Raw genomic sequence first — 13,017 nt, forward strand, 5'->3', positions numbered from 1 at the left:
ATACAGGAAGCAGTCTTCCTTAACTTGAGCTTCTTTACAAGATTCTTTTTAGATGAAAAATCTGAAGAACTGACCCAAATTGCGGTGTTGTCAGAAGAGGTTTTTGAACAAATTGATAAATTAAACAGTAATAAGTCACCAGGACCTGAGTGTATTTACCCAAGAGTTCTGATGGAACTGAGATATGAAATGGCAGCACAACTAAGTGTGGTATGTGACCTATCACTTAAATTAGCCTCTGTACCAGCTGACTGATGGATACCTAAGGTAATGCCAGGTTTTTGGGTGTTTTTTTGTTTTTTTTTTTGTTTTGCTTAAAATGCTCCATAGGCAATCCTGGCAATTACAGGCTGGTAAGCCTACCTTCAGTATCAGGCAAATTGGATGAAACTATAGGAAATAACACATTTATCAGACACACAGATGAACACAATATGTTGGTGAAGAGTCAACACAGCTTTTATAGTGGGAAATCATGCTCACCAGTTCATTAGAATTTTTTTTGAGAGTGTCAATAAACTTGTGGACAAGGGGTGATCCAATGGATATAGCGTACTTGGACTTTTTCTGAAAGTTTTTGACAAGGTTTCACACCAAAGGCTCGTAAGTAAAGTAAGGAGTCATGGGATAAGAGGGAAGGTCCTCTCGTGGATCATTAACTGGTTAAAAGATAGGAAACAAAGGGTAAGAATAAATGGTCAGTTTTCACAGTGAAGAGGGGTAAATAGCGGGGTCCCCCAAGGATCTGTACTGGACCAGTTCTGTTCAACATATTCGTAAATGATCTGGAAAAAGGGGTAAACAGTGAGGTGGCTAAGTTTGGAGACGATACAAAATTATGCAAGATAGTTAAGTCCAAAGCTGATTGGAAGGAGTTAGAGGGATTTCACAAAACTGTGTGTCAGAGCAACAAAATGGCAGATGAAATTCAGTGTTGATTGGAAAACATAATCCCAACTATACATACAAAATGATGGGGTCTAAATTAGCTGTAACACTCAAGAGAGATCTTGGAGACATTGTGGTTAGTTCTCTGAAAACATCTCCTCAATGTGCAGTAGCAGTCAAAAAAGCTAACAATGTTAGGAACCATCAGGAAAGGGATAGAAAATAAGACCGAAAATATCATAATGCCACTATATAAATCCATGGTATGCTCACACTTCGAATACTGAATGCAGTTCTGATCTACTCATCTCAAAAAACAATATAGTAGAATTGGGAAAAATACAAAGAAGGGCAACAAAAATTGAGGGGTATGGAACAGCTTCCATATGAGGAGAGATTGAAAAGAGTGGGACTGTTCAGCTGCTAAAACAGACAACGGGGGGGATATGATAGAGGTCTATAAAATCATGAGTGGTGTGGAGAAAGTGAATAGGAAAGTGTTATTTATCCCATCACATAACACAAGAACCAGACATTATCCAGTGAAGTGAATAGGCAGCAGGTTTAAAACCAACAAAAGGAACTTCACCCCATGCACAGTCAACCTGTGGAATTTGTTGCTGGGGATGCTGTAAAGGACAAAAGTATAACTGGGTTCAAAAAAGAATTAGGTAAATTCACAGATGTTAGGTCTGTCAGTGACTATTAGTCAAGATGGTCAGGAACACAACCCCATGCTTCTGCTAGAAGCTGTGACTGGATGATAGGGGATGGATTACTCAATAAATTGTCCTGTTCTGTTCACTCTCTCTGAAGCATCTGGCACCAGCCACTTTTGGGAGACATGATGTTGGGCTAGATGGACCATTGGTTTGACTCAGTATGGCCATTCTCATGTTCTTAAGATCTCTGCCAGAAAAACAAAAAGATTCATTTCTCTGTAGTGTGGGTACTTTGTGGACAAGCTTGGGCACTGAAGTTCTCAGAATTTGTACAGCATGTGCAAAAGTTTAAGCTTTCCCAGAAATGTGCCCCACCCCTGACCTAGAAGGACTGTCTCCATAAGCGTGTAGTTATCTATGCTTTTTCATTTCTTGATCTCTCTGCCAACAAAGAAGCTATTTGTGATTGTAGATTTTGAAATGTGGGCACCTTCCCACTGGGGTCTGGATTAATGTTGCCTACTCTGCATATAGGCTACTGAATAGCCACCATATTGTGACTTCTGGTGACGAGCAATCTAGGCTGCACTTGAACTGGTGACCTGAAAGTAACAGGTTTTAGAGTGGTAAGCCATGTTAGTCTGTTTTGAAGGTAACAGGCTTCATATCCTATTACCAATCAATACATTTAAAGATTTTTTTTTTTAAATCCTCTCTTCATAATAAATGGCACAGTGAATGTGTTTTGAATGGCTCATCAATCTAGCAACGGTATAACAAGGTCCAATGGCTGGAAGTTGAAGCTAGACAAATTCAAACTGACAATAAGGTGTACGTAAGTGAGGGTAATTAACATTGGAACAAGCTACCAAAGGTTTTGGTGGATTCTCCATCACTGGAAACTTTTAAATCAAGATTCGATGCTTCTATAAAGAAATTTTCTAGTTCAAAGCAGGATTATTTGCGGGAGTTCTCTGGCCTGTGTTACAGAGGAAATTAGACTAGATTATCACAGTGGTCCCTTTTGGCTTTGGAATCTCTATGAAAACATGAATCTAAGCATGATTGGTGAAAACCTCCTAATACCAGAGTTCCTGTTCAAGGCAGGGTTTTCAGAAACCACTTCTGCTTTTTCCATCCTTGTCCTTCACCTTGTCTTGCATCAGTGTGACTTTTTAGCACTTAACTTTTGCTGATATATAATAAAAGGAAGCTGAGTGTGACAAGACTAAATATTTAGGTCTGAAGACTGTTTTTGGTAATATATATATGTATAGCTGTTCTAGGCTTCTCACTCTTCCATCTTAATAGACTTTATAAAATGTTAATGACCTGAATTACTCTCCTAAAGAACAGAATAGAATTAGACGATTATGTATAGCCTTTTGCTGTCTCAAAGTGCTTTACAGAGCAATGACAGCTAGATACTGAAAGTGTCATGGCTGAATATGCATCCAGAGACTGTTTTGGTGATACACTTTTGTGGGTTTTTTAATCTCAAAACCCAGTGTCAGTGAGACTGATAAGCAGAAACTCAGTCTCATCCTCCATGTGAAAATCTTGCTAAACATATATTGTGCCTTTTAAGACCGTTAAAACTAGATTGCACGAAGCGCTTAAAATAAAAAATTGTAGGGCAGAATCCTATTCTGTCATAGAGAGTGTGTATGTGTGTAAAAAGCTCTGCACTTCAAGGTCCATCTGCACCCACGTATATATGGGTAGAGGTATATGTATTTTTCTTAACCAATCCCTGCTTCAGGAGGAAACAATTTGATTTTAATATTTCATTTTTTTGTTTATGCAACTAAATCTTTCCTGTGCTGGTCATAATGCAAATGTGGGTTAGACCAGGGGTGTGTAAAACATTTTTAAAACAAACATATATATATTTGCTCTAGAAACTTTCCTACATTGGCCAACATTGAAAAGAAGAAAGCATTACAGAAAGAAAAAGAGGAGAGAGGAGAAGTGCTGACAACTACGCAGTTTGGGTAAGCTTTCTCTGACAATTTTGTTCACTCTAGTAGTTGGTCCAAAAATACTATCTTTGATTCTTTTTACCTTTTGTGCAAATACTTGTAACTTTCACTGTACATGTATATAAACTGAGTGCACTTGTATCCTTCATTTAACCCACCAACATGTTACCAATTTAGTACATTGTCCACAGTATTCCACAGACTAGTGAGTCTGATCCAGTTGAAACAATACGTTTACAACTTTTGATGTGTTTGCAGAGTTTTCCACTCTCTGGCTTGTTTAAGAAAACCAAGTTGCAGAATAGCCATTAGGCTAAAGTAATAGACGCCGAGTCTTTGAAAGAGAAGTTACATTGTGTGACTTAGCCTCCTACCTGAATCTGACTGGTCTAATGCACTCTCCCCCTGCTTCCCCTTGCAAGAGAGAGGGAAAAAAACAAAAAAAGTTACTTGGTTTATGATTATAGATTGTATTTCTCTCTCCTCCTCTCCCCTCCCCCCCCGCCTTCATTTTTCAAATGGTGGGGTCAGAGTAATAATAACAAACTTAAGAAGGAATGATCTGTCTGAGTTTCTAAGCTATCTAATTATCACTGTAAACTGCTTTGGTAGCTGAAAGTACCTTCAATACTCTTATTTTCATCTCTTCCACCTTGCCTCATCTTGATTTCTCGTCTGGGGCTCTTCTTTGTTCCTCTTGGATTTTATTTGTTCACTCCCCTCATGTACTCTGATCTGTTTTTCCCCTCTCCATACCTCCACGTGTGTGGCCTCTGCTCTTTTCCTCCACACCTTTTTGAATACTGTCTGCCTCATGTTGAGCTTCATCAGTGGCTTTGCTTGAATACTGCTATAGGGAGGGTTTTTTTAAAGGCGTTATAATCTCCCAAACCTCCAGGGTCTGGCTTAGTGGACCAGAGGATCTGAGTGGGGGCAGCAAGAATGTTCCCAGCTTGTTATGTCAGACTCCTTCCTGCCTCTTTGTGGACCTTTCTTTCTGCTGTGGGAAAGTGGGCTTGGGCCTTGAAGTTGTCTACAGTAAAAATTCTTGCACCAGTGTTACTACATTGATTTGGTTATGCCTGTGCAAATCCCTCATATAGATGGGCTGCACAAATGCAAAGTGGACTTATACCAATGTAACCTAATTTTGGTAATGTCCACTGTTGCAAATATTCTTAATGTAGATGAAGCTTCAGAAGCCACTCCTGTCACTTATATCTCTTGTAGCATCTCAGATACATCTCAGATTGCCTTTACTCATCTCTTCTGGCCCATAGCAAAGCCCTCTGCTCTTAAAGAAATAAGATGGGATTCTCCTTGCTGGTGTGGGGAGGAGTGTGCAATTGCAGGGGCACTTCAACAGGTGCTTGATTCCTAGTATTAGTTGTGAATTTAAAGCACTGAATGCATGAAAACAGACATTAAGCGACTCTCCTACTTGGTTAGTAACTGAAGTTAAAAGTGAGTCTGGCTTGTCAAAGTAACAAAATCAATGGTATTTAATAATTTTTGTTTTACCGCATGTGGCTTCACTAGTGAGCTGTGACTCAGCAGCAGCCCTTAGGTGTCACTCAGCAATTATACTTAAATCTCCTACTTCTCCTGGTCAGAAGAGTGATCAGAAAAATGACCGAAACTGTGTCCTGTTTGTTCTCAGTAAGTGATCTCTATAACCCTGGCTTTCTTAAAAAGCCTCTTTCCTAACTTTTAGTCCTATAAACTCAATCTGCTGTCCAAAAAGCTGTAATTTGTGGTATGAATGTCAACAATAGCAATCTGGAACTGGTGCTTATTCTTGCAAATTTACTGATGTGTGAGACAGAAGAGGATTCAGCTTGCTTTCTGGAAGCTTTCCTATTGAGGCAAATAGCTAAGTAAGATTTTTCAAAAGCATTTGATACTTTTATACCACCCTTGAATTCTGGCCCCCTGAAGTGCTCTACAAATGTTAATTCTCAACATCCCTCTGGAGTAGATTAGAGATGACCACTTCACCTGTCATTTCAATGTAGCTACCTGCAGGGTGGAATGTAGCAGCTGGTTAATACTGCACAGTTATGCTGTAGTTTTGAACAGGAAGTGAAGAATGCATTTGCTAATAGAACCAGCAGATGAGGGCAGAATGCAGTTTCCAAATTGGAATTTGACTGGGACATCCAATTCTGGTTCTTGAGAAGTACCTTGGGTTTTTAGTGACCACAAGTGGTCAGGACCTTGGTTTTATGTCTTGGTCAAAAGACAGCACCTCCAGCATCACAGCCTCCCTTAACCTGTGAAACATTGGTTAAGTATTGCTATTTATGTTAGAGGAGTGCCTAGACACTCCAACTGAGTTCATGGCCCTATTCTGCTAGGCACTGTACAAACATGCAGTAAGAGACAGTTCCTGCCCCAATGAGTTTACAGTCTAAATAAAAGCAAAATGTGGGAGAAAGAGTTCTCCATACCTTATCCCACCCCCATGGTGTGTGTGTGTGTGTTTCTCCATTTCTCTGTCTCGCTTTCTTTGTTGTCTTTCCCCCCCTCCCCCCATGTTTGTGTCCGGCATAGCTTCGTCTTCCTTCTGTCATGTCTCAGTTCATTGTGCCAGTAGCCAAATGAGACTTACTAGCGCCAAATAAAGCACTTGTAGATAGGTGTTCTAGTAAACTGCATTTGGCTACTAATATGCTGAAACTGGCGGATTAAAGTATTGAAGCAGGGCAGAGCAACGTAAGATGGGAGAGCTGAAAAATATTGTATTGAAGGATAAATATTCCTCTAATCTCTTGGCTGCTATAGGACACAGGGTTTTTAAAATTTGTTTGGGGGGGGGGGGCTTACCTTGATTAGTTTAATTTACTTTGTGTGGTGTTATTTGTGTAAGAATTTTACATTTTCTTTCCTCTAGCAAAATGAAGGGAATGTGGAAAGCTCCACAAGGTGAAGAGACTTCTGGGTGGCAAGGAAGACAGAAGAAGAAGCAGAAGCGTCAGTTCTGGAAGAAGTTTAGGAAAGGTGATGGAGATGATGCATCTCTGCTGAAAGCTCAAAATGCAGCTAGTGGACCAGAAAATCGTACATTTGTTAAGGAACCTGAAAAACAATCTGTTTCTGATGCACAGACCTGTATGAAGGATGTGGATCCACTTGGCATTCTGGCAAATAGTGATGCTGGTAAGATGACGGAAGGAGGTTGGAGAAATCTTTTACTTTAGGGGGAATTAATGTTACGTAGGTAACAGCTTTTTAGGAGAGCTGGTGACTTGAAAAGAACTTGTCTTTTCAAAGAATTTACTCTTGGTTTGGAAGATGCCATTGATAAGTGCTCTGTCATACTTGACAACTCTTCTATCTGCCACTTAAAACATTATTAGGGCTTTCTTGCACTCCAGCCAAAGCAATTCAAAGGTTAGTAGGTCATAGATTTGTTGCTGCCAGCTTCACTGAAGAGCCTTATACCCAGGTTTTCATTAGAACTTCCTTTTGAATGGAAATTCCTGCTAAGAACATAAAATGTCCATAGAAGAATCCTGAAACTTTGTACTTCTGGTCAGTGATTTGGAAACCCTGGCAAGGAGAGGTTTGCGTACAGTATTACATGTTCTACAATAAATAGATTCAAGGGGCAGTGTTAACTTAAATTTGGTCCAGAATTAACTGTTGTACAAACAAACTTTGATTTAAAAACAAAGGAATAGAAAGGTTTCCACACAAAAATATTGCTTTTGAAAAAAATGAAAGTCCCTTTATGTTTGAAACCAAATTCTGCTGTTCCGAGAATCTAAAAGTGAAACTGACTTCATTGTCTTAAGGTGAGTGAAATGTAAAAAGTAAAACAAAAATAGTGACAAACTTTTTTTTTGTAAATTTTCATGTTTAATAATCTAATGTGGGGTTAATGCATAGGCAATACAATACAATTTTTACAAAATCCTGATTTCAGGTAGTGTTTCTTTAATTCTTGTAATTGAACCAGGCTTCCACAAAAAGTTTCAACAGAGACCTTTCTAATAATGTTACCAATAGGGTTTTGCATGTTTTTTCCCCAAAAATTTCCATGTAGGTTTCATGCAAAAGAACTGACTTGTATTAGCCTTCTGGTTAAATGCCCACATCACATATCTGTGATGCCTCCAAAGGAAATGGTGTGTCATGGTACATGTACCTTTGCATCCCATTAAATTTATCTGTGATTTGAATTGTTTACTTGGGGATGCTTTTAGTAGATTTTTTCCCTTTTGCCCACTAGCAGCTATTCATAAGTTGTTGGTCCATTTATCCTGTATCTTAGGTCCCTGGCATTCTGTGTTATCGTGAACAGTTTGGATTATAAACTCTTTATTCGCTAAAGCAGCATGCATACAGATGGTGCTAAATACATATTTTTAAGTATTCAAATTCTCCGAGATTTCATTGCCATAGTCTTATAAGCTTGATATGAATGTCCCTTAGAGTGATTTCGCAATCTCAAAATTTCTTCCCCTTGGAAATTCTAATTTTAAATGTAAATAACTCTTCCCCCTGTAAAAGATTAATTTCTGCACATATTTATCACCCAGCTACATCCAGGAAATCTAAACAAGTTTCTCCCTCTCTATATTCAATTAATAGCAAAGCCTGTAATTAAATTCTCTATATGAAGATGGAGCCAAAAGCCCAAGTCCTTGTTCAGAGAAATCAAACTGTTTTTTCCGCTACAGTCTTTGTCAGGGCTATAAATCAGTGTTAGACAACTCCTGCCCCTGAATGTTAATGGAAAGAAAGTAGCATGCATTTTATCAAGCAGTGGTGTTGAATAACCTTGTCCAGTATCAGATGTATATTCTCCAGGAGAAGATCTGGTGACAAAGCTGGCTGTCAACATCTAGGAGCATTGAAAGGTCTTGGTACTCTCTTTGCAGAGTCAGACAAGGATGGAGCAACTGCAGAGGATGCAAAGTTGGGAGTGACTGTCATTCCGAAGCAGGTAACCTCTGCCCTGAGTTCACTGGTGGCCAACTATGGCAGCACATCCGAGAGCGAGCCAGAGGGTGAGTTGGGGCCTAACAAGCTTTTTTCGCCCTCTCTCTTGTGATCAGCGAAAGCATTCAAAGTTTACCAGAAAAGACATTTTGTCTCTGTATAAAGATCAATCTGAGAAGGAAGGTGGCATATAGTGCGGGCACCTTGCCCTCTCCTGCCTTTCTGTCCCCCTCCTGCCATCTCTCTTCCCGTAGTCTTGTCCTCATTTATGAATATATAAATTTGCAGATTTTTATATTCAGAGACTTACATTCTTAGATCTAACCAAAGACGCAAACACAACAATAACTGGCTCTACTTCCAGGGTATTCATGAGCAGGAAAACATCCTGGTTCCTGGCACCTTTGGTTGCTGGTGGAGTAATTGAGAGCAGCCTTGAATCTGCCACTGTAGCTTGTTAGGCAGTGAGGGAATACGTGTGTTAAAGGTCAAATGTTTTGTATCTTGAGGGGCAAGGTTTTCTGCTGTTTTGCTTGCAGCGCTGTCTGCTTTCAGTGTACTTCATACAAACACAGACACAAATGGAGGATGAAAAAGGTAACATGGGATGAATGGAAGGATGGGAAAACCCAGCAGGCTACTCTAAGAGCAACTGTTACTCCCTGGGGGAGAGACCACTCATTATTTATATGCAGTAGCAGCCACATTGTACCATTTGTATACCAAGGATTCACCGAGTGAGAACATTAGAATTGCCTAAAAGATCAGACCTCTGATTTATCTAGTTCATAGCCTGTCTATTAATGATCATTCCTTTTTTATACTACATTCCAGAGTTTCCTCAAAGGGTGGCAGGTTCACAATATTGTTTTTCTTGTTTTGTTTCCCTCCTCTCCCCCCCATGTTATGTGTCCTGTCCTACCACCTTATTCTGAGATAAAGGTGGAGATAAATTCTCTTTTTGGGTAGGATGTAGAACTTTTGGAGAAATGTATGTGAGGGGAAAAAACAGCCTTAAAATCCTTACCCTAAAATTGTGTTTGGTGAAGAGGGCCAGGAAGGTGCTGTCACTCACTCTCTGAGCTAATATCCAAGCTTCTAGTACTTTCCACATAAGGGTGCTACCACTAGAGATTCTTGTAGTGCTTGGAGATTGAGTGCACATTCTGATTTAAGGCAGAGCTCATTCCTTCCATGGTCCCCGTTACAGTAATACCTGAGCACTTCATAATCTTTAACGTAGTTTTCCTCATCTCACCCTGGCGAGGGAGTAAGTGCTATGACCACCCATTTTACATACCGGGAACTGAGACGCAGAGACTGAGTGACTTGCCCAAGGTCATAGAGGGAGTCTGTGGCAGAGCAGGGAACTGAATTTGGATCTTGCAAGTCACAGGCTAGCACCTAACCATGGCGCCATCCTTATTGTCCATGTATTTCACTGCAAACTGGGTTATAAAATGGAAGCCGTGTGCTCTAATGTATAGAACATGGGATTGATTGCAAGACAGAGACCCGAGTTTTGATCCAGACTCTCTCTGCTGGCTCTCTGATATTGGGCAAGTCACTTAACTTCTGTGTGCTTGTTTTCTCTTATGGGAATGGTGATAAGATTCCCTCCTCTGTAGAACTCTATGATCATTAAAACAGGGCATGCTAGTACCAGTAGTAGTAAATAGGTGAGCTGTCGGTATTGAGATCTGTGATCGTTATTGAGACCTTTAGGACTTTGAGAGCTCACAGTTTTGTTCTTTCTTTTTATAGAAGTTCCTGCCAAGATTGTAGCAAAAGCTCTTAAGGAAAATCAGACTATCCTCCGAAATATCCCTCAGGCTTCAAATATCCCTCAAAGTCCAAACAGTATAAACCGCAAGGAACGTGCAGAATTTACAAGTGCAACGTTGGCGAGCTCAAATACAAACACAGGGCACTGCAGAGGTTCTGACAGACGGAGGAAGAAGTCGCTCCCTGTACTGCCCAAACGTCGTCCAACACTGCTGGAAATGGTAAAGGACCTCTGTCTCTTAAATAATGGCTGCCTGCCACACAAGGGTCTTACTTTAACTACACATGAGTCATATTACAGTATAAATCTGTCTATATTAGCAGCAGCTCTTTTAAGGTAGTGGCTGGATGAACATGCAGTTCAGCAAAAATGTTGCACAAATATGTAAACAGATTACTGCGTGGTACTGTTCAGATTATAGCTTGCTTTGGTGAGCCAGAATTGAAAACTTAATCACATAGTTAGGAAGCTACACTGAGGGCAAAAAAGATACTTTCTTTTTGCTCTAAACAAGATGCACATTATGAATCCTGTTTGCTTTTATGTGGTCCAGTCGTTATTCTGATCCCATTCTTCTCCCCTCCCTCTACCCCTCTTGAAGTGAGGCCCTACATTGAGCGAGGTGGTGATCACCAGGCTTCTGGGTGGGACAGGCTGGATGGTGGCCTTGTGCCCCATCAACACACATCTCTAATCAGCTAGAATGGTTGTCAGGGAACATCAGGCATCCTATCCAACCCTCTTCTCTCCTTCTTCCTCATTTGGACATTAGGAAAACCTTCCTAACTGTTAGGGTGGTTAAGCACTGGAATAAATTGCCTAGGAAGGTTGTGGAATCTCCATCAATGGAGATTTTTAAGAGCAGGTTAGACAAACACCTGTCAGGGATGGTCTAGATAATACCTAGTCCTGCTGTGAGTGCAGGGAACTGGACTAGATGACCTCTCAAGGTCCCTTCCAGTCCTATGATTCTATGGTTCCCTCCTGCACACACAGACCTCTTCTATGTAGAAATATAATTTTCGGTGATTCACAAACAGTGATTCAGTGATATATCACTGGTGTTCTGAAGATTTAGGTGAAGCCTCCTTGACCAAAGCAGTCAGTCTTCATGTTATGACTTTTCTTTCTAGCTGAGGATGAGTCGGGGGTATGCAGAGGCTATTCTGATCAGCTAAACTTAAGCAATAAAATAAATAAATGAATCTTTCATCCAGCACAGTTGCTCTTTACATTTCTCTGGCAGATTCAGCTGTGATCAAACTGTCATTTCATAGGTTTCAGAGTATCAGCCGTGTTAGTCTGTATTCGCAAAAAGAAAAGGAGTACTTGTGGCACCTTAGAGACTAACCAATTTACTTGAGCATGAGCTTTCGTGAGCTAGAGCTCACTTCATGGGATGCATAAAGTCATATGCATCCGATGAAGTGAGCTGTAGCTCACGAAAGCTTATGCTCACATAAATTGGTTAGTCTCTAAGGTGCCACAAGTACTCCTTTTCTTTTTGTGTCATTTCATAGAGTTTAAGACCAGGAGGGACCATTCAATCATCTAGTCTGTCCTCACGTGTATTACAGGTACTAAATTGTTGTGTGCCAGAGGCAGAGAAAAATAGGAGAGACTGAGGTGCCACTAATACCCAAGGCCTCTCTGCAATGGCAGGGAATTGATTAGGTGAGATAGGATCATCTGGACATAACAGGCGATCATTGCCCCATGCTGCAGAGGAAGGTTGGGAAAAAAAACAACCCTGGTTCCTTTCAAGCAATACTGAAATTGGAGGTGTGGCAATGCTGAGGATGGAACCAATCTATAAAGCGCCTTGGGGATCAGAACAGCAAGAACTGTGCCTAAAAAAGGACTGGCTACTAATGTCAAGTTCTGTAGCCAGAGAGAAGGAATAAACTGCATAGATATAATATGTGGGCTGAGGATCTTAGCTGGATGGAACAGACGTTTAATTGTAAAGCATATTTATTTTTGTCTTCTCACTTTCATATTGTCCTAACATTACTTGTTCATACATTAATCACTGTGGCTGTAGCAAGAAAAATGTAGATTGGAGTGGGTGTTTGTGATGGGAGGTATCCAGAAGAGGATTGCCACTGTAGGAAGTGGTCTGTGGCGTGAAAATTCTGAGAAACCAAGTCAGAAAGTCTCTAGAAAACCTGTCCACCCCCTCCCTCCCAAGGGATTTGCTTATTGAAAGAATGTGCTGTGTGTGAAATGATGTGGTTTTTTAAAAGCAGATCTGTTGGCATTCAGTAAATCGGCTTCAGTACTCCAAGGATGTTTATCATAGTCCCACATATGACAATGTATGTTTAGATACATCTATAGCATACAGACTGACTGAGAATAACAAAAGCCATACGTTATATTTCTTCCAAGATCTGTCAATATATACAGCAGGATAAAAAGGTGATGTGCATCTAGTTGCTCATATGGTTTAAATATAATGTGACAGATGGTGAGTTAACAAACTTTATTAAAGGATGATTGTGTGTCCCATCTGCTTCTTCCTGCCACCACTCGGGAATTCTGCAGTTACCCCAACAAGAATGTTATTACATTGTCCTCCCCCTGTGTGTATGTCTGTGTGTGTGTGCGTGTAATGATTACAATCAGCTCCACTCGCTGAACTGCCTTCAATCATACCAAAAATTTTATGTGTAGGTAAATATCAAAAAGTGTAACTAGTTCATTTTATGGTCTAACTGCCTGCAAGTCTTTTAAAAAGCTATCCTGGATA

General features: G+C 40.3%; 1 protein-coding gene across 1 annotated transcript in view; it reads left to right on the forward strand.

Moving 5' to 3' along the window:
- NUFIP1 (nuclear FMR1 interacting protein 1) overlaps positions 1 to 13,017 on the forward strand; it is a 32,157-nt gene that overhangs the window by 13,995 nt on the left and 5,145 nt on the right. The window contains exons 6-9 of the mRNA XM_048850817.2: positions 3,452 to 3,544; positions 6,426 to 6,691; positions 8,419 to 8,547; positions 10,244 to 10,485. Of these exons, the coding sequence (XP_048706774.1) occupies positions 3,452 to 3,544; positions 6,426 to 6,691; positions 8,419 to 8,547; positions 10,244 to 10,485 (730 nt within the window). The remainder of the gene's footprint in view (positions 1 to 3,451; positions 3,545 to 6,425; positions 6,692 to 8,418; positions 8,548 to 10,243; positions 10,486 to 13,017) is intronic.

This window comes from Caretta caretta, chromosome 1, assembly GCF_965140235.1.
Source record: "Caretta caretta isolate rCarCar2 chromosome 1, rCarCar1.hap1, whole genome shotgun sequence".
NCBI classification, from domain to species: Eukaryota; Metazoa; Chordata; order Testudines; family Cheloniidae; genus Caretta; species Caretta caretta.